At 41.0% G+C, this 26,044-nt stretch overlaps 1 protein-coding gene across 3 annotated transcripts in view; it reads right to left on the bottom strand.

The window, feature by feature from the left end:
* The window catches only part of LOC147903522 (C-terminal binding protein AN-like), a 31,604-nt gene extending 13,058 nt beyond the window's left edge, over nucleotides 1-18,546 (bottom strand). Inside the window, exons 1-7 of one of the 3 annotated variants that reach the window (XM_087399643.1) lie at nucleotides 17,577-18,546; nucleotides 17,217-17,385; nucleotides 16,972-17,102; nucleotides 12,628-13,419; nucleotides 12,426-12,473; nucleotides 12,192-12,308; nucleotides 11,478-11,920 (exon numbers count right to left, since the gene is read on the bottom strand). In XM_087399643.1, the coding sequence (XP_087255769.1) occupies nucleotides 11,846-11,920; nucleotides 12,192-12,308; nucleotides 12,426-12,473; nucleotides 12,628-13,419; nucleotides 16,972-17,102; nucleotides 17,217-17,385; nucleotides 17,577-18,233 (1,989 nt within the window). In that variant the 5' untranslated portion in view covers nucleotides 18,234-18,546 and the 3' untranslated portion in view covers nucleotides 11,478-11,845. Of the gene's footprint in view, nucleotides 1-11,477; nucleotides 11,921-12,191; nucleotides 12,309-12,425; nucleotides 12,474-12,627; nucleotides 13,420-16,971; nucleotides 17,103-17,216; nucleotides 17,386-17,576 lie in introns of those variants that run through there. The other 2 variants (XM_087399652.1, XM_087399660.1) reach the window with 2 other exon arrangements.
* Nucleotides 18,547-26,044: the final 7,498 nt, after the last annotated feature.

Genomic DNA, 26,044 nt, shown 5'->3' with positions numbered 1-26,044 from the left:
GAAGCAAAAAAGCACAGTGAGAGTTGGCACTTGTGTAAAAAGCATCGTGTGAATGACACCACTCCATAAAAGGACTTTGCGGCAAAAGCCTCTTCCTTGAGGATGGTATTGCAGCTACTTTGAGCCTCCAATCTAGTGTTTTGTGCAACAAGTGCCACAACAATGACCCATGAACTTGAAGACTGGGCCTCAAAACCAAATCTAGTGTGCTATATGCTAGACCGCTATGCACACTACTGACGCATGATGGTATAATGCTCGTCAAGCACCTCAACTTGCAACGGCCATGATCCAGGCCCTTTATGCTACCTCGATATCTGCAACAGTCCCTGCTATGGCTCCCATGACCACAAGTCACCCCTACCACAGTCGACAATGGACCTCCAATAGTGGGCCCCTTGGGCAGATGATTTGTTATTATTGTAATGTGCTCGGTCACCATAAGACTGAGTGTAAGTTATTCAAACCTCATCAAGTGGAGAAGGAGAAGTTTCATGCCCAAATAACTGTGACTCCTCCTACAGCTTCCCAAATGAACACAGTGAATATTGTGTCTCTAGATGAGCCGACGGATGGAAAGTTTACTAACTATGTTGCGATGGTTAATGTTGTGAGAAGAGTGATGAAGATCTCACCAGGTCCTACATTACTAGATGATTATTTTATCAAGAAAGACAAAGAGCCAATCGATTGGTAGGCACAAGCAAAAGTTCACACCCTAGTATTGAAGTGAGGTCAAAGATATGCAATCTCTAGTTGGGACACGTTCCAACTATATACAAGTTTAAAAAATATCCCTCCTCACAGAAATAGATACTTCCCCAGGGAGTGTTGAGTGTGCCCATTGATGTGGCAGTCAACCCTAGTATAGGTGCTGATTTGGCCTCAAACGCCGATTTTAAATTATGGGAAGCATTGAGGGATGCAAAGATCAACATTTTAGTTCAGTAGAGCTGGTAAAGATTGTGCCAACCGTCCACTAGTGCTTATGCATGCAACTCCTCAATCCAACAGATCTAACTACACTAATCTTAAAGGAGGTCACTTTGGTAGCCACCACAGTTCCAACGGTGTGTGATGCAAGCCCAACTAGTGCTAGTCCGACTATTTCCATTGCCCAGCCTGACCTACTATTGAAGGGATCAAAAGGCTAGTGTATGACCAAAAATATAGTGTTGTAATTACAACAGTGCTGATGGGCCAAGCTATTCTAGGTGTGTTGCTTAATGGTGGCTCAAGCATGAACACTATGTTTGATGTTATGTGTTGGTGGCTCGGATTCTTTGGATGGGGACCAGCCCCAAATGCCACTTAAAGAATGGAGGATCAACGATGTGTACAACCAATGGGCCTTCTCTATGGAGTTATTATTAGAGTTGATGACCTCACATTTGTAATTGCCATCATAGTGCTATAAATGGGTATGTTAGTGGCTCTTACCCCATGCTCTTGGGTAGGCCATGGCTCTAGCAGGCATGTGTAAAAAAAGCATGGTACTCCATTCAGACCACTATCCAGAAGGGAAAAAGGAAGGTTAAGATGTTAGTAAAGGTAAAGTACCCTATTTAGATGTGCATACGGCCTCAATTTTTTTATTCAGCCTCAAGTTTTTGAAGGCATCAACATGATTTATGGGTTGCATGAAGATGAAGAAGACAAGTTCCTCTGGAATAACCCTGACCTCGTCAGCCTCTTCGAAGTGGATCTTATAGCCAATCTTGACAATTACCACTAATACCAAGGAATGACATAGCCCCTTGATGGAACAAAAGAATAGCTTGATTTTGACACTTCATGTGATGATACCATGGAAGATGATCCTACCATTCGAACACTTATATAGACAAAGCAAGCCTTTGAACATGAACTCCAAAACTCATGGCATGTCAAAGAAGATGACCTATTCGACTTGAACCTTGGTTTGAACTCCAACCCATGAATTGTTTGGGTTAGTTCTTGGCTTACGGTTGAATTCCAGTCTGACCTCTAGAGCCTTCTTGGCTCCTTTGTATACATTTTCACTTGGAGTTACATTGACATGAAGGGCATTGATCCCCAATTTTACCAACACTGGATTGTGCTCACGGATGGTTTGACAACACGGTATTGGATAAACCCAAATCATGGCCAAAAGGTGAAAGAAGAAATTGACAAGCTGTTGCAAGTATGCTTCATATATCCTATTGATCGAGCCACGTGGCTCTCCCCAATAGTCATCATTTCAAAGAAAAATAAAAACCCAATGTTGCCACGGTGACTAACCCTCCCCCATACCCTTCCTCAATGGGTTTAGTGGTTACAACCACGTACACATGGTTAGGGAAGAACAAGAGGAAACCATGTTCATTATCAAATGAGGGGTGTTTGCATCAAATGTGATGACTTCCTGTCTCAAGAATGCACCGGTGGCATTGCAATGCTTTGTACAAGAAATTTTTTATGAATACTTGATGTCCTTCATGCAAATTTTCTTGGATGACTTTAGTGTTTTTGGCACTTAGGTAGAGCACCTCCATCATCTTGAGCTGTGCCTCAACTATGTAGCTTGCCTATCACTCAATCCAACAAACACCATTGCAACACGTAGTGGCATGCACCTCAAGCACACCAATTTCTAAAGACGGAATTGCTCTTGATCTTCAAACAGATCTGCAAGGCTAAACGACCTACAATGGGTAAGCGATTGACCCAATTCTTGGGCCATGTTTGCTAGCATAGCTGGATGCTCTAGTACCTCATAGACGTAGTTGCACCCGCTCACATCCAAGTCAATATGAAGCCCTTTGTGTGGAACGAACGATGTGACCATGCATTCTAGTACCTGAAACTAATGCTTGCAAAATACTCTGATCGTTTAACCGCTAGATTGGAAGTTTCCCTTCCCCCTACTCATCGATGCCTCCAATACGGCCATTGATGTAGTATTGATGCAGCAAAAGACCAAAGGGTGCTACCAACCCCTCTACTATGCTAGTCAGAGATTGAGAAAAGCTACTGCACCACCAATAAAGAAGATCTTGGCATGCTTTACACTGTCAACAAATTCTAGCTTTATATGCTCGGAACCTTCCATGTGGACCATTCAATGCTCCTATACCTCATCAACAAGCCACACCTCACAAGTAAGGTAGCCCATTGGATGTTTTTGTTACAAGAATTTGACTTTTCTATTATGCATACTCCACAGGGTTTGCATGCGATCGCTGATTGTCTGTACGGATTGTGGAGAGCAAAGAACACCCTGATTTGTTTGTGGATTATTTTCCTAGTGCAAACTTATTCACGATTGTGACCATGGAACCTGAAGCCTCCATGGCGCCAAATAGAGCACCACCGGTGGTGTCAGATGTAGAGCAAATGCAAGAAGACATTCTAGCATTCATACCAATGTGGTATGATGATATGTTCCAGTTCATTGAAATCAAAATCCTCGATCGATACCTATCTCGTGATTCACAGTCCGGAGTCAAAATTTTGAATTATCACGAGATGCCTTTATGGCCTTCGCCTTGACAAAGTGCTTCATCGATATGTGCCATTGCATGAACAATTTGCAGTTCTACAGAAAGCACACCAAAAATTGGCTAGAGGATATTTTGTCAGCAAGACACTACAGGCCAAACGATCTTGCATGCCGGACTCTAGTGTCCTACAATTCTTGGCAATGCCATCGCCTTTGCGAAGCATTGTGATGCTTGCCATTGATTGGGCTAGCCAACCATTCCTAATCACATGCCACAAAACACAGTGCTCCCCCTTAAGCTCTTCCAAAAATGGGGTTTTGAGTTCATTGAGCGTTCAAGCTAGTCTAGAAACAAGTACATTATAGTCACAATAGTACTGCACTAACTGGGTTAAGGCATGTGCAATGAGGGACAAATTTAGTAGCTTCTATGACCAAGTTTGTCTATGAGCAGATTATGACTTGCTTTAGTTATCGGGTGGAGATCATCAGTGACCAAGGTGGCTACTTTGTGAACAACATCATGACTAAGCTTACCAAGCATCACATGATTATTCATAAGCTCCCCATGATATACTATGCTTAGGCCAATGGCCAAGTGGCTCATCCAAAAAATCTTGACAAAGGTGGTCAACGAGAACTGGAGTGACTGGGATCAAATGCTATAGTCTACCCTGTGAGCCTTTCATACCGCATACAAAGCCGCCACTGGCATCTCCCCCTCCAAAAATGGTTTATGGCATTGAGGTAGTGGTACACATGGAGTACCTAGTTCCGATCCTCCACATCACATTGTCTAAACAACTGAGGACCGACGGAGTCTTTTGCACAATAGATGGACCAACTCCACAAACTCGATAAAGATCAATTCATTGCATCCAATGGCTTTGATGTCGTGGATTGCCACTGGAAGAAGTGGGTATATCGACACGCCAAACTCCATATTTTCAAAGAAAAAGATGCAATGCTCATGCTCCCTGGTCCTGGCAAGGCCTTCACTTTTGTAAGTTGAAGCTCCAATGGGCTGGACTATACTGGATCGTTTATCGGTTCCATGATGGAACAATTTTATTGGGCACATTATAGGGCAACACATTCAAGAAGCCAGTTAATGGCTATCGGATTATGTCCTATTTTGGTTCCATGGTACTGGAGAACTCTTGGAAGTGATCACTCTGCCATGGAGAACAACCCCATCCATCTCAAGTCTGATAGCATCATTGCCCAACTCGATCAGGGCAATGTCGTTTGAGTGGCTAGTAGGTAATACCAGCTCATAGAGGACTGGGTCTCCCTCTGACTTCACTTGCCCAAGGACAGCCACAAGGCATTTTCCCTAGTGTTGCACTTTGGAAAGAAAACAACAAACGAGCATCTACTCAACCACCTCTTCTCCAAAACTAGCATCTCGTGTTACATTTTCTTCTTCGAGCTCGTGAGGCTACAAAACAAGACGGTGGACATCCACATCAACAACGGGTTGGTTCCTCCAAATAGAAGCAAACAAGCCCAAGGCTTGTTCCACTCCGTCCCTCAAGCAATTCCACAAAGAAATCAAGCACCTCCCCAAGAGTCTGGTACAACCGACCCTGATCAACTTGATCCCATTGTGGTGTTCTTCCTTGACATAGTGATGTTTCCCGCCACCATTTTGGCACCCCTGCCCATTGTGTGCCTTGCATTACAAATTCTATCCCTCTTCCCTCTTTGACCTTGGTGACTACCACGCTATCCCCTTAGTTGCCTCTATGCCTTTTTCACATATGTGCACTACTGCTACTGTGAGCACTATGTTCACTTCTCCCTTGCCTACTGAGCCGGCCCCACTCCCCATTGTCAATGACGTTGTGCCTCCACCTATTGTGGCCATTAGGCCCCCGCCTCAGACCCCATCTGGCCTAGGTAGCTCCATCATATTGAGAAACCATCTCAACATCATGTGTTAGATATGTGCGTAGCACTAACCCAATAGAGTGCTATAAAGTAAAGGGTTAGATGCCCTAACCCTAACCATAAAAGGGTTGGTATTCAAATAAATCTACTTTACAGTTAGTCATTTGTGGTGTGCTCTCTAGCTGTGCCCTCTCTCCTCATCTCCACTCTTCTCCTCTCCCCTCTTCACATTCTATCATGTTATCAGAGCAATCTTGCCTTCCGTTGAGGCATTACAATCCAGGTGAGAGAGTGTGATAGATTGAGAGATTGAGAGTTCTCTTGAGTGTTCTATGTGAAAGTCCACTTCCGGTGAGAGATCTTCATCCATCCATTGAGAGAATTCCATCCATTCTTTGTGAGAATTTTCATTCATCTCTTTCAAGAGTTCGTGAGAGATTTCTGTCAGTTCCTTCATTTCATTTGAGAGATTTTGTTTTAAGAAAGAGAGAGAAATATCCTAGTGTTTGAGAGTTCTTCTTCTATTCTTGGAGAGATCTATTCTTTAACTATAGCTCTTTTGAGAGGTATTGAGAGAGAATGAGAGAGACTTTAGTGTGTTTATTCTATTCACTCTTTCTCTCTTTGAGAGATTTCATATCCTAATTTACACACAATGGCACTCAACTCGCACCTACGACCTAAAGCAAAGGCTCGACTCAAGCGAGCAAGGCAACGAGCATGGGAAACTCAGCACTAAAAGACAACCTTCAACACATGCAACATGAAGTGGCATAGCAGCTAGGACGGACTCCAAAGCTCTCACAACAACTCAGCTAATCAGCTACGCTACCTACAAATTACGGCTGACATAAAGACCTTTAATTGCTCTGACACTCAAGCAACTTCATCAACTCTACAAAGTCCCAACCGACTTCACAAAGATCCAACACGGGCGACCAGTGCCCTTGACTCCAACCTCACACCAGGCTCCTTCAAGCGCCTCTATCTTCCTCAGTCGACTATCATGACGCTCACTGCCCCTACAACGAATTAGCAAAACAAGCATCTACAGCACAATGACCCGACAAAATGAGCACCTACAACCTAGCACTAGCTCAAGATCCCAATTCTAATCGGGCGAACAGATCTAGACCCATACCCTTGACGGACACTCACAAACTCAGTAGATGCTCACGACATAGGCGACAACCCAATCCGACCAATATCTATCTACTATACCTTCACCCCACATGTCTAACACTCCTTGCCTCTATCTTCATCAGTCGACTATCACTTGACTATCATGACGCTCATCGCCCCTACAACAAATTGGCAAAGCGAGCATCTACAACGCAATGACTCGGCAAAATAAGCATCTACGACCTAGCACTAGCTCAAGCTCCTGATTCCAATCGGATAGACAGCTCTAGACCCATGCCCTTAATAGACACTCATAGACTCATTAGATGCTCACGACACAGGCGGCAATCCGACCAGGCTAGCATCTATCTACTACACCTTCACCCCACACATTTGACGCTCCTATGTCGGCCAACCAACGACCATCAACGCCTCAATGCCTAGACGAGCTCCTATCATCTACAGCCGCACACAACGAGCGAGCACCAACCGAACCTCGATAGCACCATCTCCAAATGATAACACCTACAAATGAAGACTCACGCCTTCTGCTTCAATCGCTCACCGACGGAGGCCTCCAAAGCAATGAAATCTCATAGATTCCATTAGGGAATCTCAAGATTTTGGTTAGACTCATAGAATCTCCAATAGATTCTGAAGGATCATAAAGAGTCTAATAGATAGGGACCTCCATGCAAAAATCAACACATGGCACATGATCCTATCCTGTCGCATCATTGCCATGTCAGCAGGGCACCATGTTGCCATATCACTGCTTATCTGACCCATCATCATCTGAGTCATCATCCATGTCATCACACCACGTCATCAAGTGCCACATTAGCATTGACCAATCAATAGCCACATCATCTACCACATCATCACTGCCACATGGCATTGACCCTTAGCCGCTAAGCACAGCTACCTCTTCACAGGCACACTTGGTACCTTCCATGTGCACCTTAACTGACACCTCATCAGGGCTCCACTGGCACACCCCTGCATGTGACTCACCCTGCCACAGCATCAATGCACCCTTTTTTGCCCCTCCATCTAGATCAAGCCGTCTCTCTTGATCCAAGAAGAATTTGAGGATGCTCTAAAAACAAAAAACACTCATTTTTTAATGCTCTACACGCTCATCACATCATGCGCACATTTTGGCACAAGTTTCACACACTATTGGGTCTCGACGACAAATCCATGCACGCACATCAGCCTCTACATCGATGCATCTTACCCAGCACCTAAAACAAACAAAGAAAAGAAATTATTTGCTACTTTTTTCATCGCTCGACAGTTGGCCTAAATCTAGTTCAGAGTACATTAGATCATTCATAGCGGGAGAGAACTCCAAAGCAGCCAATCGAAGCCATGTCCAAAAATTCCTAAATAGTTTCTACTCGGATTCAGTCCCTTCGCTCACATGTGGTTTTACATCATCACATTTCTTGAAACCCGACGTTCCACAGTTCAATGAGCAGCCTTCAGAGTGTTCAGATGCATGTACCAATTGATCAGAGGACTGATTACACATGATTTGATTTTACACATGCCATCATTGTAAAGCCTATTTGGCTATTTTTTCGGCATAGTGCACATTATTCAAGCCTTGTAAAGCCTGTTGGCTATTCCCGACATCATTTGCCACAAGCCTTGTAACAAATTAGATTATATATTACATATTTATCTTCACCAATAGTTCAGATTGCACTTGATACAATCAGTGTATTGCAGTTGATTCAGACAATGATTTCACATACACTTTGAGTATATTTCTTGCACCATGTCTACCACTAGCAATCTCAATTTGAAGGCATCTACTAAGCTAGACAACTCCAATTATGACACATGGAAATACCAAATGGAGACAGTTCTTGTACTTCAAGATAAATGGGAGTATGTCGCTGGGTCTACACCTAGACCATTGGATGATCTAGCCAGCAGTAGCTCTACTCTACCTATTGCCACAACACCAATAGTGGGATCACAGCTGCACCACTAGTGTCCGCACCTGTAGTAACAAATCCTGCCATTGCCAAAGCACAAGCAGAATAGCACAAGCAGAATGGGACAAGAAAGATAAATATACATATCATTTGATCAAGCAAAATGTGTAAGATGTCATGGTAGGACAACTGAACACAGTAAAGACATCAAAAGAAGCATGGGATCCTGGGACGTCAACTCAATGTGTAATATGTTATTACTTTCGTTCAAAATCTAGGGTATGGGGGAACAAGGTCCATATATAATATGCATGGATTTTCTTTAAAAATTTCAAATATGCAAGGGAAAAATATAAAAATTTTATGTCCCCCCTCACACAAAATATAAGATATATACCTTGAAATATATACAAGATTTTAAAATTTATACATATTTTTCATAATATGTAAGACCCAAGGGGAGAGGGAGGTCTTTTGGATGAGGAGGGGTAAAGCAAAAAATACACTAAAATATGAATACCAATCTCCTTTCAAATCAAGACATATTTGAAGCTCTTTTAGTATAGAACACAACTATATTAATTTGAATAATTTCTAATCATGGCATATTGTTAAATTCATCTCATACTCAAGATTTTGATAAGTTTTCTTACTAAAAAGAGTTGGCACCCCAGACATGGGATATGTTCGCAACTCTCTATGAGTCTAAGAACACTTCAAGGATTCTCACACTGAGAAACCAAATCCACCAAAGTTTTCGCAACAGTGAAACCGATCATGCTTATGTACTCAAGATCAAGGATTACAACAATCAACTCGTAGTAGTAGGGGAGACCATGAATTCCGCAAAAATGGTTCAAGTCATTCTGAATGGACTAGGAGAGGAATACGAGAATCTAGTTCAGAGCATTGCCTTTCAATGACAAATTCCAACACTTGAAGAGCTATGATCAATGTTACTTGGTGAAGAACTTGAGACTCAAGCCATTCACACATGCAAAGGTCATTCCAATGATCAAGCATTTACAACTTCAAATGGAAGGAGAGGTAGAGGCAGAGATAGATAATTTCAACGAAGGGTCATTATCAATAACAAAGTCATCAATAAAGTTAGTATCAACATCATCCTCAACAGCATCAACATCAACAACCAAGAGAAAATCATTCCAACAGAGAAAGATTCCAAAAGGGAATGCATCCATCAAATTGTTAAACATTCAGTGCAACTATTATTATAAGTTTGAACACTATGAAAGAGATTACCGCAAGAAGTAGTACGACCAAGGAGGTCAATCCAACAGTAATCAAGATAATTTTCACGAAAGATAAAATCATCGCAATGGACATTCTAGTCACAGTCATTATGTCAATGAACCTGAGAATATGTTTCTTGCAAGCGAGGATATGCAAAAGACTAAAACAGTGTATCTTAACATTGATTACAATTCGAAAGACGAATGCAATTATCAGATTGACCAAGCCGATCGGGATCTTTAGTACTTCGACAATAGTGCATCATCTCATATGGCAAAGCATCATGAATGGTTTACAGAGATGAAACCATTAGAAGAACAAAAGAATACCATCTACACGACAGATAATACACCAAATCTAGTTCGAGGGAAAGACATTGTCACTACAAATAATTTCACTGGTACGAAAGGATTTGTGAAAGATGTCTATGTTTCGAAGCTCAGTAAGAACCTCTTGTCAGTTTATCAAATGATGCAACATAACTATCAAGTCATCTTTGATAAAGATGAATACACGATCAGAGACAAATCCAAGGAATATCAACGACGAGTTGAAAAAGTAGTCAAGAAAATACGCTTATTTAAAATGCTAGCTTCAATACCAGATTTGCATGCCATGTCAACTTAACCACAAAAGATGCCACTTTCTGCAGTATGACACAAGAGATATGGACATTTCAATTTTAAAATATTGATAGAGCTCACAAATTAGAATATGGTAATTAAAATTTCTAAGCTTCAATTTCTTAAAAAAGTTTATGAAGCATACTGCTTCAGTAAACAAAAAGCGAACCAACTTTGACAGAAGCACCTCTTGAGCATGAGGTATTCTTCATATAGATATATGAGGTTATGCCCTGACCTGTAGCATCAATGGTTCACTTTACTACTTGACTTTCATCAACAATTGCAGCAAATATAATTAGGTCTACTTTCTGAAAGAAAAACTTCAAGTTTTTCTTAGATTTTAAAAATTCAAAGCCATGATAGAAAACCAGACAGGTAGAAAGATTAAGATCATGAGATCAGACAGAGGAGGTGTCTTCAGCATTCATAAACTTTTACAGAAGTCACCGCATTCGAAGACAATTCACTTGTGCAGATACTCCTCAACAGAATGCAAGAGCAAGGAAGAATGATAATTTAGCAAACAGTGCTAGAGCAATGCTCAGTGAGAAGCATCTTTCGAATTAGTATTGGATAGAAGCAATAGCCACTACAAACTACTTGCTTAATCGGCTTTTGACCGAACCAATTCAAAGTATGACACCTTATAAAGCATTCACTGGACATAAGCAACACATTAGACATCTCTGTATATTTGGTTGTATAGCATATGCCCAAATACATGATGATAATCGTAAAAAAATGGATGTGAAGTCACGTAAATACATCATGGTTGACTACATTGAAGAAAGTAAAGTATACAAGTTGTATAATCCCATAAACTAAAATATCATTATCTTTAGAGATGTAATCTTTGATGAGGAATCAGAATGGAAGACATCAAATACACAAGAGATGGATACACTGATTACACATTCATCTACAGAAAAGGTTGATAAAGAAGAGAAAGAATTGCCAGAGACACCTCAAGAAGAACCACGGCAACTCAGACGGTCTACTAGGGAAAGCAGACCTCCAACCAAATTGGCATATGCTCAGAAAGGCAAAGCAATTCAAGTTGAAACCACCAACTATGCTCTTATGACTAGCATCATGCCATTTATTGAAGGAACGATGACATGATAAAAGTTTAAAAAATGACGATAACAAAATCGTTTAATTACAAAGTATCACTTACCGTTCTTTTTTTGTGACCGTGTTGGCAGCCTTTCAATTTCAATACAACTCAAGTACCACTGACCTTAGGTACTAGCATGTATATATGCAACAAAGTCACAATTGTAAAGATTGAAAGTCTTCCCACATAGTAATGTATCCTCTCATTTCAACATCTGCTGGTGGCAAAGCCCAACCGCCTCCACTTCCTTTTGTAGCAACTTCAACACGCACATTATCTTTGTGTATAATTCAAACGGAAGAGAACACCAGGGTTATTTCATAGATTCCAACCAATTGACACTAAAGAGAGTGTCTTTAGTAGATCATTTAATGTAAAAGGTTACACCCCAAAATGCAATTACGCAATCAACAAGGAAAAGTCAACTCAGCCAACGAGCTACCCCATCTTCTTCTCCTAATACAGCAAGAGTTTCGATAGCAATGTCCAACGACACCTGCAGAAAAAGTACAAGATAAGACTCATGCCAGCGCAAGTTCCCTTTAAAGATTAAGAGCACTCTGCAATCTATTTAATACAGATAGAACATTTCAAGCCGGATTTTCTTCACTACCACAGGTAGAATATCATTATACAACAGTGAGTGGAAGACATGGGACACTGGCTTCTTTGCTAAACCTAACAACCAACATGACTGAACTTTTCCTTTTCTCATATATAAACTGAGATACGCTGCTGTGTCCACAAAATATAATAACAGAACTCACGCTTCGGAATCTGCCATTTGTTAATCTGCATTGCTCTAAGTTTGCACCTTCGAGCATCCAGCTCTCCCACACATCAAATGTATGGTTCACAAAAACGAGCTCCAGTTTCTTGTTGGCCTGTGGACATCAGAGCTTCCTTTATATGGAGAACCAAACAACCTTAGGATGAATTAGACAAATATATGTTCGATTGTAATTTTTTATAAAGATAAAGTATAAAGTAGCTGAGATTACTTGAAGGAGTTTCCCTCCCGCAGCAAGAGACCGTAAACCAATCCTCTCCTACAAAATCAGTGCTGTAGCTCAGTGTGATGCTCACTAAGCGTACACAAGAGATCAGTGTAGTTTCAGGTCATGCTAAGTCTAACACAAGCAATTTCCCCTCTGCCATACTTCATGGAAAGGATGCATAAAAAGAGGGGAAGGGAGCAGCTACCCTATTTCGCACCACAACAAGAAACTGGGCTGCCGGATCTCGAATAGTAACATTAGACATTGTGTCCAAACACCATCCACGACCTAGGCCTTGTTGCCTTGCCACATGGTACCCACATCTATCGTTAGCTCTCAAAGCAACTACATAACCCTCTTTAAGGAAATCAATTGCTTGTCCAAAGACCCCTTTGTTGAAACCCAGCTGACCAGCAATAGAATATCCTGCTTCTGTTTTAGGCTTGGACTCCTCTGGTGAAGCAAACCGGGAGCTGGAGCTCAATATTTGATCCCTGCCACTGATACTTGCGCCTCGGTCATCTCGCTGTAGAGCAACCCAGTTTGTCTCCCTTTCTGTTGCTAATGACTCTCCACTTCGCTGTGCCTTACGACGACCAGGCCGCTTCTTACCTCTTTTCCCTGAAGCCTTTCCATGGCTCCTACCATCACGCTGACTCAAAGAATGTGACAGGGTGTTGTCCTGAAGGCGAGGATCTGGAGTACTTAAATACGTTTGCTTTTGCCGGAAGTCCTGTCCCGATTGGATGTCCCCCAGTGGGGGTTCTGCATCTCTGGACCACTCAAGTGCATCCTTATCGTGTTTGTCTTGTCTCTCTTCTTGCCAGGCATAATCTCTATCATCATCATCTTCATCCGATACAGCACTGCTTGGCACAACTCCATCCAATAAAAAGGCACGTAATATCGTGACAGCTTTTGCCCGAATCTCCATCCATACTTCCTCACTGTAATCAGCACTTTGAGGCAATATTAAAACATTGGGCATCTCTCTAACCTGCAAGAGAAGAAACAGATGTGTTACATGCCACATAACATTAGTTGATTTTCTTGCCGAAGGGGTTCAAATGACGATATGCTATGTGACTTGATTTACAACGATGTTCCCACCTAAATATAGGGCCCTATAGAACAGGTGAGCTTAACCAATGCCCCATACTTCAAGAAGTTCCAAGAAATCCAGTGCGGGTGAGATGCTTTCTAGCAGAAATTTAAAATCAGCATCAAGCGAAAGCACTAATTTAAGAAGAGAGTAACTTCAGCACTGACTGCATACAAATCCCATTTGCACGATTCAATAAAATATCAACATGATTCTTGACTGTTCCAATAGTTTTGTCTGATACGATTACAACAGTATACAGCAAGCACCTTTGAACATCTAATTATACCATCATGTTATTTTTTACATTTTTTATGAATTTATTATTAATGTAATTTTGGATCCTATAGTTACTTTTGTGCACACATGTGAATTTGTTTAGAGATTTCCTTGTTGACTCTACATGACCATGGTCACCATTCTCAGGTTCAAAGAGTTCTGGTCACTTACTTGCAGGTATCGGAAATCACTTGATGTACATATGGTAAGTTTGGTTAGAGCTGAACGGAGGATCAAGAGTCGTTCAGAGACTCGGAGGTTGTACGGAGAGTCACAGCCAGATCACCATCCACTGGATCTTTGGATCCAACATGCACATCAGAATGAAAGGGCCTGCTCAGGAGCCACTGGATACATTCCATCATTCCTGAGTGGGCTTTGGGGATGAGTCTTGGCAGGAATGGGAAAGAGCAAAGTCTAAGAGGCACACTAAGACCATCCTAGTTACATTGGTAAGGTTGGTGAAGTGGGGTCTTACTTTTTTTGGCGAATGCCAAGAACTTCGTCCCTATTGCACTCTAGAGTCTAGACATTCATGAGCCAGAGCGCAAACTTTGGTTCAATAAGCTCTAAATATGTGCCTTAGATGTAGGGCTTGTTTGAAGGTCAATTTAAAATAAGAAGTTTAAAGAGGTACTTTTTGAAGGTATGGGTAAAATAAATCGTACCTTTTTAAACCAGCCTAGTAGTTTGAACAGTAGCTATTCACTTTCTTTATTAAAGGGCCACTTATCAGGAGGAGCACGATTTATCCTCAGCTTTCTGGACCCTCTTATTTTTTAGCCATATGATGCTCCTACACATGCCTTGCATCTACGAACCACTCCTACCATGAAATGGTTAACCTTTTGTTGTGAACCTTACTTTGTTGGGTGATTTGCAGCATCCCAGCAGATTGTGAGCTCATCTCTCTTATGTTTCGCAGCAGCCATATATTTGCCATAATCAGAATAACCTCTTCTCCTGCCTCTTGCTACTTGGATCACTCTTCCCTGAAATCACAAATCCCTTAGACTTATTGCATAGACTTCTAACCTCAATCCCCACAGGTGCATGGGATCCGCTTCCTATGGGTGGATAGTGCAGAGGTTATTTGTAAGGAGCTTGATTGCTGAATTTTACTGATACAGCCCGGCCAGGGAATCGTCTACATCTTTAGGTATCTACACAGTTTTGGCACAGATTTGGCTGCCCACATCCAGTGGTAACAGTGCACATGATATGCTCCTGTGATCCACAATCTTCATTTGAATAAGCCTCAGATTAGCTTAGGACCACCCCTGGCCTATTCTATGGTTTAAATTTAGCAACCCTTGCATAAAGCTTCCATTGCAGCTTGGTCTTGAGCCCTGTGACTCCAAGATATACAAGAAGTAAACTTTCTTAACTAATAGATGTTATTTAAAGGATCAAGGGAGCTGCTGTCTAAATTTTAAGATGATCAAAATTGTTTCCTTTACCACTACAAAATCCGCAGGTTGAGTTAAATACGTTCTGAACTAAAATTCGGAAGAAGTTTTTTTGGGACTAGTGAAGTTTGCATCAAATACGAATCAGAAAAATATAGGTTCAGCGTCAATGTGAAGGAGAAATCAAACTGTGGCAGAATTCTAGAGCATAGTGTGGAAGAAGCCATGTGAAGAAGTGAAGATGACATCAAGATTCAATCTTTATACAGCTTCCTCACAAGAAGATCAAACTTGGAGGACAACAAATCAGGATCTCAAAGTGTACCAGTGACCTTGCTTGTACAAGATTCAGCCCTACTTAGGGTGGCAAACGGTGGAAGCCAAAGGCATTGAACCACAAACTTAGGATAAATTCAACACTGCATCGAGAGCTCCGCTTTATGCAACTTATTCGAGTTCATGAGATTGATCTCTCCAAGCCAACATCTATAATAGAATTGAGTGTTAAGAGGGAGGAAGGGAAGGTTCAATTGGGTAGATAAAGACACAACTGGGTTGACTAAGCCATAGCAAAAGCATGAAAAGAAAGGACAGTGCATTCGATGTAATAATTTCTTGGTCTGTCCCTTGCACAAAAGAAAAAAATCAAAATCAGCCCCACTTAACATTAAAAAAGAAAGCATCCCACACTAGCAAAGTGGATGGTGAATGTGCCAAAAGGGATGCTATGCATAGTCATGGGGATCGATAGAAGGTAAGTCTTCCTTATCCCTATTCGACATAAGTACTCTATAACAATCGTTTTTCTTGAGATTGCTTCAATCTTGGATCACTCCTGCTACAGGCAAAGTACTTGTGCCTCTTGCCAATTTCAGGACATACCTGGCATGGAGCTTTCTCTTGTGGTTGGGAAGATCCTTGTCCAGATGCACGGATATATGGATCAGGTCAATTTTCCTCATTGAATCGACTGACAGCGTCCCCATAAATTTACACTCCGGACAAAACAGTGGAATTTCACTCGGGAAGGGGTATATGTGGCATTGCCAAACCAGATTGGAAGGTGCTGTCAAGCAGATGGTGCAAGAAGAGGGAGAGTAGAGACCGCTTTCATTGATAAACCTCTCAAAGTTGGAGAGGGACACCAAGGCCTAAATAAAGGTTTTGAAACCCTGAAAATGGCATGTAGCAAGCCAAAAGAAAACTTATTGGCCCATTGGAAGGATAAGCTGCCCTAGCTGAGCTTAACTGATGTAAAAATTTAAAAGAGCCAGTAATAAAGCATGAAACACGTGATTTTTTAAAAGGCATACATCATCGCAGACACAGCTGTACTTTCAAATATCTCTAAGTAGAGCCTCAACCACGTCAATGTCTTCTATTCTGCATTTATATCGACTATTTGTTGCTTTTTTTAATTGCTTCTACTGAGTACCTGGTACTAAACCTCCTTTCAACTACTGAACAAATCCAGTAGCTATAGGCCTTTATGAGACACTCAAATGATATGCCATCTAGATGGAGATATCTGTAGGAACTTGATTTACATGCCCTAAGGATCTTTGAAATGAATATAGGAGACACTCGAGTGTTCTTCAATGGTATGCCACATAGATGGAGATACCTGTAGGAACTTGGTTTACATGCCATAAGGATCTTTGAAATGCATATAGGAGCTTAAAACAGTCAATTACTGAAGCAGTTTGTAGAAATGAACCCATGTCCCACAGACATAAAAGACGCAGAGTTCGAACCTCACCCAAGCTTCAATCCACTGCGGCCCTTCTGCACCATCCAAAGCACACCCGGCAACAGTCCCATCTATAAGTGCCTGCTTCAGGGCACAGTCATCAAGCAGGTGGCAGCTGCTGGTATTCACAATCAAAGCTCCTGAGCACCCGCATTCATTTGACTATCAGGTAGTGCAAAACAAGATCCAAGACACATCAGTTCGCCGTATCAATTAATGCTACAACGGGTGGGGCCAATGCACCAATGGATCACCTGGTTTGATCTGCTGCAGTGACGTTGCATTGATTAATTGCACGGTTTCAGTTGTAAGGGAACAGTGAAGAGATACAACGTCACTGTCTGCGAGGAGCTCGTTTAAACTTTCTACCTTTCTTGCAGCTGGTGGGAAATTCATCCGTGCATGCAAAGTTCCATCCTTCCCCTGCAACAAGGAAATCGAATCTTCCGAGTTCATAGTATCGATCAAAAAAAGGTGCGCGACTTGAAAGAGCAGGGAAAACCTGTAACTACTGAACATAGAGTATGAACATCACTGTATAAGTCCCCCAAGGGAATTTGACATTGCCACGAAGTCTTAGGGGCGCAACTCATGTGAATAGTTGAAAAGATTACCTCTTCGACCTCAAAGTACAGAACCTTCATTTTAAAAGCCACAATCCTGGCCGCCAAAGCGCAGGCAGAGGCCGAACGTCCCACGATTCCAAATACGAGGCCTCTGCATCGGCGCATTCCACGGCACATTGGCTGAATAGTACCAAGCCACCCTGAGCTGGAGAAGCCCTGTGCTGCGAGAATATGGGTGTGACGAAGCATCCCCAGAACGAGCGCCATTACGGTATCCGCGATCTCCTCTGCCCGCCCAGTATCTACGTGCAGAAGATGGAGACCAAGATCATTGGCAAGGGACGAATCCGCTGCTTTGTCGACCGATCCGAGGCATAAAATCAGCTGCCAAGGCTGCAAGCGACGCTGGGCAGCTCGGGGAAGAAAGGCGAGCGAATGCAAGAGAACGGCGATGGCGACGTCGATTCGTCCATCGGAGATGTGGGCAAGGCCGACGTGCTGGACGAGAGCCACACCTGAGAGAGCTTCCTGCTCCAATTGATAATCGTGGAGGCAATTGAGGGCGATGATCAAGGGAGGAGCTGTGGTGCTGCTCTTTTGGATGTTGGGAAGCAAGCAATCGTTGTGGTTGATATGTGGATGAATTCTTGAGGGGATGGGGAGGATCTCCCGGGTTCTCGTGATGGGTGTGTCGATCTTCGTCATCGCAGGTCGCTAATTCGACGGCAGCATTGCGATGAAGGAAATGTCTGAGCAAATTTCAAGAGCAATCCAGTCGGAAGTTCAGCACCATGAAAGCTTTTGTGTCGATCTTCGTCATCGCAGGTCTCTAATTCGAGAGCAGCATTGCGATGAAGGAAAATGTCTGCGCAAATTTCAAGAGCAATCCAGACGGAAGTTCAGCACCATGAAAGCTTCTTTTTTTTGGTGGGCTTTCAATTCACATGAAAAAGAGATACGAAGAAGACGAAGCATCATCATCATCATCATCATCATTTGCTACACAACTTACTACTAACAAAACATCAGGCCTCCCCAAGATCCAAATAGCCAAAGAGGGCGGAGATGATGCATTGAAAGCGGTGAGAATGAGAGAGAGAGAGAGAGAGGGCGAGGGCGGAGATGATGAATTGAAAGCGATGAGAGAGAAAGAGAGAGAGAGAGAGAGAGAGGGGGGGAGGCGAGGGAGAAGATGAATTGAAAGCGATGAGAGACAGAGAGAGAGAGAGAGAGAGAGAGTGTCTAAAAATGTGGAGGATTTCTAGAGGCAAGTGAATCAATAAAAAATCAAGATTTTTTGAAAATAAAAAATGGTCATTTTCGCTTCTTGTTGAATCGCCTTCTCTTAGACTTACCTATGGGAAGCCAAACATGTCTTGAAAATACAAAATTGTATTCGCCCTTTTTGAAACAAGGTGAATGATATATCTATCATTTATCATACATGTCACTTGCCTCTGTGTGAGTGAAATGAAATGCCCACAGAGAGCATAACGTTGGAGGAAAAGGAATAAGGAGATTAAGAGTGTGCAAAGAGGGATTTTGCTTTATTTGCATCATGGCATCCTCTTCTATGTTTGAAAAGGAGCTTTCAGCATTAAAAAGTTTGATGGGGCAAACTTTTCTTTGTGGAAAGAACAGATAAGGGATGTGCTTATTCAAAAGAAGCAGATTAAACTCTTGGAAAGGGGATTGCTATATTCCTGCTACAAGTTCTATGCTTTATATCAATTGCTTTTAGAAAGTGTGGTTCTGTCTCAAGTGTGCAGAAAGCATAATTGTTATGGATGTCCTTCATTGCATTTGTGTAAACGAGGGGTGGTATTGTGTGTTTATTTTGTGGCTGCCTCCAGAATAGGTGTGTAAAAGAGGTGTGGTATTGTGTGTTTATTTTGTGACTGTCTCCAGAATAGGCTATGTAGTATGTGAAGGTCTTTTGTGCTTTGTGTGCCGATTCGAATCTTGCTCAATTTTTGCAGAAAGTGATTATTATCTTGCTGCATTGGTTGTTGGAGCTCATAATATTTAACACACTCCCTTTAGAAGGTTGACATTAAAGCGAATGATGTCGTTTGTTGAAGGAATATCCACGAGTCGTTTGTGGGGATTGCTTGGCAAAGATCACTACACAGAATTCGTCAACCCCTCCAAATGGCTCTATGTGGTTGTGTTTAATTTCATGCATGTGCATGTCTGCTGCAATGAATGTATTCAATCCAATGAGGGAAACCGCATCTAAGACTATCAGCTCCACGTCTTTGTATAGCATTGACAACTCTTGCAGTTTTTCTACTGAAATGTTTGTGTAATTAGATATCATTAGTGGTAGATGGAGTGCGGCATGGATCATTGTACCGCCTATTTGATATGCATCATTCTAGTATATGCTAACAGTAGGACTCTTGGTGTTTCTATGTTTGTTGCTTGTCTATGGAAATAATTGCGAAGTAGCCCTTGAACGATGAGCATCAAAATGAAAGTCTTCCCCATGCCAGCATTTTCGGATAAGAACAGATGTAATTTTTTTTCGAGTCATATTCTTTTTTGTAGCATTACATCATCTACAATAATTCTTTGGTCCTTGTTAAGCTTTCTCAATTTTGTATAGAAAATGTCATTGGAGATAATGTCTATATTGCATTGTGTTTTTTTTTTTTGGCCCTTCTTTTTGTTGCATCAATTGCTATATCATATTTCTTTGTTGTTGGCAAACGAATTTCATTTGTCGATGTCGATGATGTCGTAGATTGTGTTTTCGTCTCAATAATGAGGCATGAAAGGATTTTGTTAGCATGATTGGTTGAAATTATATCCTCATTTGCATTGTAGAAGTCATGCCAAGTTTGGAATTCCTCCTCCATGGGGGTGTGCTCTTCTCTTAGGAATGGTAGGTATCATAGGCATAGCTCTTTGTAGTGGTTCTCTGGGTCTTTGTTTTTATTGTAGTTATTGAAGTGCACAATTTTTGCTTTCTTTCTCTATTGTTCACATTTCGCTTTCAATCTGTAGTTACTTGCGTAACTAGCAAGGAGAATAGTTTGTAGATCCACTAACTGTTTCATGTATTTACATATGATGTCATCAAAGAAGATGTTATCCGTGGGTTCCATTTTCTCCAGTTGTTTGCATCTTTTCAAGAGTAAAGTGCATTCTGGGGCTGCACTGGTGTTAATGTAAACAAATTCCCAGTTTGTGCTATTTAGTGGTAGTGGTAGCATAAGGTACCCTGCTTGTTGTGAGCTAATATGCTGTGTGTTCAAGATTGCATTCCCAACTTTTCTTATGTGTTTTGCTACAGTTACCCTTGTTTTGAAGCTCTCTTTGGAGGCTAGTTGTACTGCATCGTTTGTTTCTTTTTGTCTATCTAAATAATGTATGATGTGCAATATGATGTAGCCCCATGCGGGCTCAAAATGAATTGTATATCAGTATTTTCTTCCCATAATTTAGATATGGTGGGGTTGAAGTTGTTTGTGTACATGTTGTTGGGTTTCCTACGGAGGAAAATCATGGGTTGTGATAGATTGCCATGACATAATCTTATTTTGTGATTCCCAAATTGTGAAAGAATTCTTCTAATGTGAGTTGTAGTGTCGATTGCTTGGATAAGAACACGCAAACGTCTTGTATACTTTCCTATAGTGACTCGAATTGACATGACTAGGCAGAGGCATTATAACCAAAGTCATCGTCTGTGGATTGATTCATAAAGGGGTGCTCCTTCTACCCACAACAAGACATGGTCATGTTGGATTCATCTATTTTGAAATTCTATGATGAAGAAGAATTATAATACATGTCTGAGCATTTCGGGATCACGCCTTAGCATTGTTTTCATGGCGTTCAAAGAATAATGTAGGGAATGCCAGTTCTTCACAATATTTGTCTCTGAATAAGCTTAACAGCAGGAATCCTTTCGATGGAGCAATAACTAGGTTTGTAATGGTAGTCCACAACCTGTTGGCTACTATATATGCCATGCACTAGAGTGTTCATAAGTAAATCATCTTCTATCACATTGACATTCTCTTGCTCTATTGGATCACCACAATTCCTTTCTGATATTTGCATTGCACATATATGTTGCATCCAGGGTGGATTTATTTGAATGCTATTTCACTTGTACAGAGGTGTTTCAAGTAGTTCATGAAGTGCATGCATTGTTAATGTAGGGCGACGAACTGTGATTCTGATTTCCTCTTGATGGTAACCATGAGCATTGCATTGTCGGTTAAAAGGCGAGGTAATAGGCATTGTGCTCTATCCACATATGCAAACACGTTTACGATACTACCGTGTAGACTATACAACCCTTCGTAAGTTAGTTCTCTTATTTGGGCAAAGGGAACTCTTATGGAGATGAGGCGTTCTTCTACTTTGTTAAGTAATGGCATGTACTTTGACGTCTTTGTCATTTGAGAATAGCATGGATAAGTTAGATCCTAGTGAGGTGAGGATGGGCATTGATTACTAGACTGAGAGCTCCCACTTTAATTACTGGTCTCTTAACATTTTCCTGTAAGGCTAGCACCGAGGACATTTTATGCAGAAACAACCGGGTTGAGCTTGCCACAATTGTGGTCTTTTTTAGTACTTCTTCATACGTGTGCTTTGATGAGGTTTGTGTTGCGTAGGAATGCACACACGATGTGGCAAAAATACCAGATGTGGGTGTATTGATATCCTATGTGAACTTATCTACTGCACTATCTTATGAATGTTTGAGACGTCTATTTCATATTGTCCAGTAGAGAGCTTACACAGTCAGAGCTACTCATATGCTTACACAGTCAGAGCTACTCTTATGCTCACGTGTGTTGTGAGCTATATGAACTACTAGTAGATAGCTCAAAGCCCATGTCAAGAGGTGCGCCAAGCATAAAGCTATTGATGATTCTACGTTCTCCATGCCGATATTTTTGACTATGCTTCTGCCGGTATCTATCGAAGGTAAGGCTCATGAGATCGTTGATCTATGCTCCTTACATAGCTCTGTGCCTCAGCCTTATATGGAATAGTCCTTTTGTACTCTATACATTACCAAGAAAAAGAACCTGGAGACAGTAGCTTAATCCCTGTTGGATATTGTTTCACAAGCTATGTACACCGCAGACCTTATATGCTACCATAGTCACACTCATTGGCATGGTCTACATGGTTTGCTTCAAGATTGTTCTTATGAGAGTTGGTTACTGGTCCATAATTTTTAAAAAGCTTGAATAACTCAAGAATCCATTTAAAGGAACACATTGATAAAAGACCTTGAAAAATAACGAGAAGAGGACGTTGAGGAAGAAAGCACTTTGATTCGGACAAATGTTGGGAAAGATTGATGCCTAGCTCCGGTCTTTGGAAATGAATCAAATTAGTCTATATTGTGGACCGATTAAGAGAGACAAGTAGATATAGAAGTCGATTGTTTTGTTGTAGTTTCACAATTGGATGATGCAAATAGAATGTGAAGTTTTGGGTTGCAAAAGTAGTCGACTTGTGTGACGCTTCACATTTTTGTGTATCTTTTTTTTTGTAGTTTTGTTAGTAGTAGTTTTGTACCTTGATGTGAGTGAGAGTGAGAAATATGATGCAAGTGAGAGTGAGAGTGAGAATAGCTCGAGGGTGGTCGGGTGGTTTGAGCTCCATACATGGAGTACCGTCGTGTATCTAGGATTGATTGTAACTAATTTTGATTTAATACAAAGTCTCCTTCTATCGTATTTCAGTTTTCTACTTCTCTTTATAAATTCAATCTTGATTTCAAGGTATGGAGCGTCTCATGTGGTATCAGAGCCGGTTGAATTCTTGATTGTGAGTGAGATAGATGGCTGACAGTGATGAGGCTCAACGAAGAATGGCTGAACAAGATCTTTTGATTCAAACATTTACTTAAGAGCTGAAATAATTCAAAGGCAAGGATGTGACTGATACTTCTGAAAGAAACCAAATGAATGGATATCTCAACAACGGTATTTATGTGAAAATACCTTGAAATGATGATGATGTAGAACCAAGACCTCAAAAGAGAACAAGAGTTGAAGAGGATGTTGTTGAAACGGCTCTTAGGCAAGCCTTTAAGAAGGCCAAACTTTTAGAATTTGATAGTGAGAAGAAGGTTGGAGAAGACCTTGAGGCTTGGCTTGAGAAGCTTCAAGATTTCTCCACCCTACAAGAATTTGATGAGGTCGGAAAGGCAAAGATTGTATCTCTACAACTCCATGGAGTCACAAAGTTGTGGTGAAAACCTCATCTATAGATTAGAGGAAAACCAAATGAACCTATCACTTGGGTAGGATTTCAAGCAACAGCTAAAAAGAGGTATTGTTCCCCTCATTACTACATGGAAAAAAATGGAATTTAATAATTTCAAATAGGTTCAAGAAGGGAAGCATGATCTCTCTATAGATGAGTACAAAGAAAATTCATGCATCTATATAAATATGCACTTGAAGTGACATGTGACTCTCTCACAAACAAAAGGTGTCAAGGAGGATCTTTTATAAATGATGAAAGGGACAGGATTTAAGGATTTCTTGGCTGCTATGGCCAAGGCAAAAATTTTCAAGAAACTGGAGGCATACAATGAAAGAAAGGCTGTAAAGACAAAGATAATTTCAATAGGTCATCGTTTTCTAGGAGTTTAGAGTTCAAATATTCCCCAACAAAAACTAGAGTTTTCTAATACCAATACATTTCAAGGACACAGGGAACAACAGGATGGTAAAAATTTTAGAAATTAAAGAAGATTTGCTACTTACAATTGCCTCTGCGATGATGGTATTCATCTCCGTACTCAACAAATGAACCATTTCATCTTCTGGCATTTCTCTCTTTGCAATCAATGGTTCCACATTGTTTCCCTTCATATAGTGATTCGCTTCAAGCATGTTTTAACCTAACAAATTTGCATCCAACATCCTAGGAGTCAATGTGTGATGTTCTGGACTCTAGGTGAAGCAAATGCACAATCTCTCTGAAGCTTGCTCCATAGGTTTTGCCCATACAATAGCATTAAACATGTGATTTATATGTGGTATGTCAGGGCATAATTCTTTTAGGTACTCCTAGGCCCGCATTGGAAATATGTGCCCTACCCTTACCTCAAATGATGGCAACCTTAACTGTGTTATAGGACACTCGAGCACCCAAATTGGATTGTGTATATCATAAAATATCTGAACCAAAGTCCTCTACAAATCTACCTCTCTCTCAGATTCATCAAATCTTGCACCACTTGGAGCCTGCCTCAGTGTCTAAAAGACAAGTCGTAGTGCCAAATTCATCCCCTTGGAAAAAACCTTGAAATGATGATCCAATCTCCTCATATAACTCTGGATATCCTTATTGCTTCCTGCAAAAGCATGTTTTTGATAGCAAGTATGGGAATTAGAGCTTAATTTCTACATTGATCATGGCCCACAAGTGGATGATATGGCAACCACATTATAGTAGAGGGTACTCTTGGTCATGTTGAAGTGTTCAATATATGTTTCAATGCAAACAACCAACAACGTCTATCAAAAAAAATTTAACTCAACCCAAGAACTTTTTGCTAGCCAAGATTCATAAACTCATCTTAAAAAAAGGCCATTGATTGTTTAAATGTACTAGGAAGAGTTAGCATAACCAAGACAAGCATAACATTTTTAATTTAACTATAAACTTGGCCTTAAGAGTGTGTAACTTATCAATTGCCAAAATCCCAAGATTGTACGAAATGTTGATTTTTTTGCTTGAAAGCACCCACATGCATGTATATTTTGAAGATGCAGCTAAAAATTTTTCAACACTGCAAGAAGACAATGACAAAATCACACAAATGTTGCACATGTGAACCAACTCTATATGTGTTTGAGGTGTGACCTCTCTCTATGATGCCTGACCTTATGAAGCTACATCATGGTAAGGGTTTCTGCAATTGTACCGCAACTCTACAGCAACTCTATTCTAGGGTTAGGGTTCTGCTAGATCTACGATAAACTTAGGGTTTCTATTGAAGAAGATTATTACTAATGATGAGGGAAAAACACAAGCTGCTGATGCCTTGATAACAATAGGAGTATCGTTGAGGTCCTTAAACCATCCTTCCAGATGTTGCCTTATAAGTTGTAGCTATGGGAAAAACACAAGCTCCTGATACCCTAGTGACAACAGGGAGTATTGTTGGGGTCCTAAACCATCCTTCCAAAAATTGGCTTGTAACTTGTAACCATGTATACACATATGTACATACATTTGCATGTATATATGTGTATTTATCCATGCAAGAGGTAGCTTGTGTAGGACAAACCTCCACAAATTACACATGTAACTACTTAAAAAGACATTCAATGAGAAATAGTGAATCGAGAGAGAGAAAAAATAGAAACTTTTAAACCAAGAAATCAAGCACTGCAGTTTACTTGGAACAACAACATTTGGAGGCATTGCAAAACACAAAAACAACGAACTATGTCAAAACAATTCTACATATAGCAAACCTAGATAAGAGGCATAAACACACAAAAACCTAAGCGGGATGC

The sequence above is a fragment of the Dipteris shenzhenensis genome, chromosome 3, assembly GCF_047967505.1.
Source record: "Dipteris shenzhenensis isolate YYH24624 ecotype China chromosome 3, Dip_SZ_1.0, whole genome shotgun sequence".
NCBI lineage: Eukaryota > Viridiplantae > Streptophyta > Polypodiopsida > Gleicheniales > Dipteridaceae > Dipteris > Dipteris shenzhenensis.
This window is presented reverse-complemented; position numbering and strand designations above follow the sequence as displayed.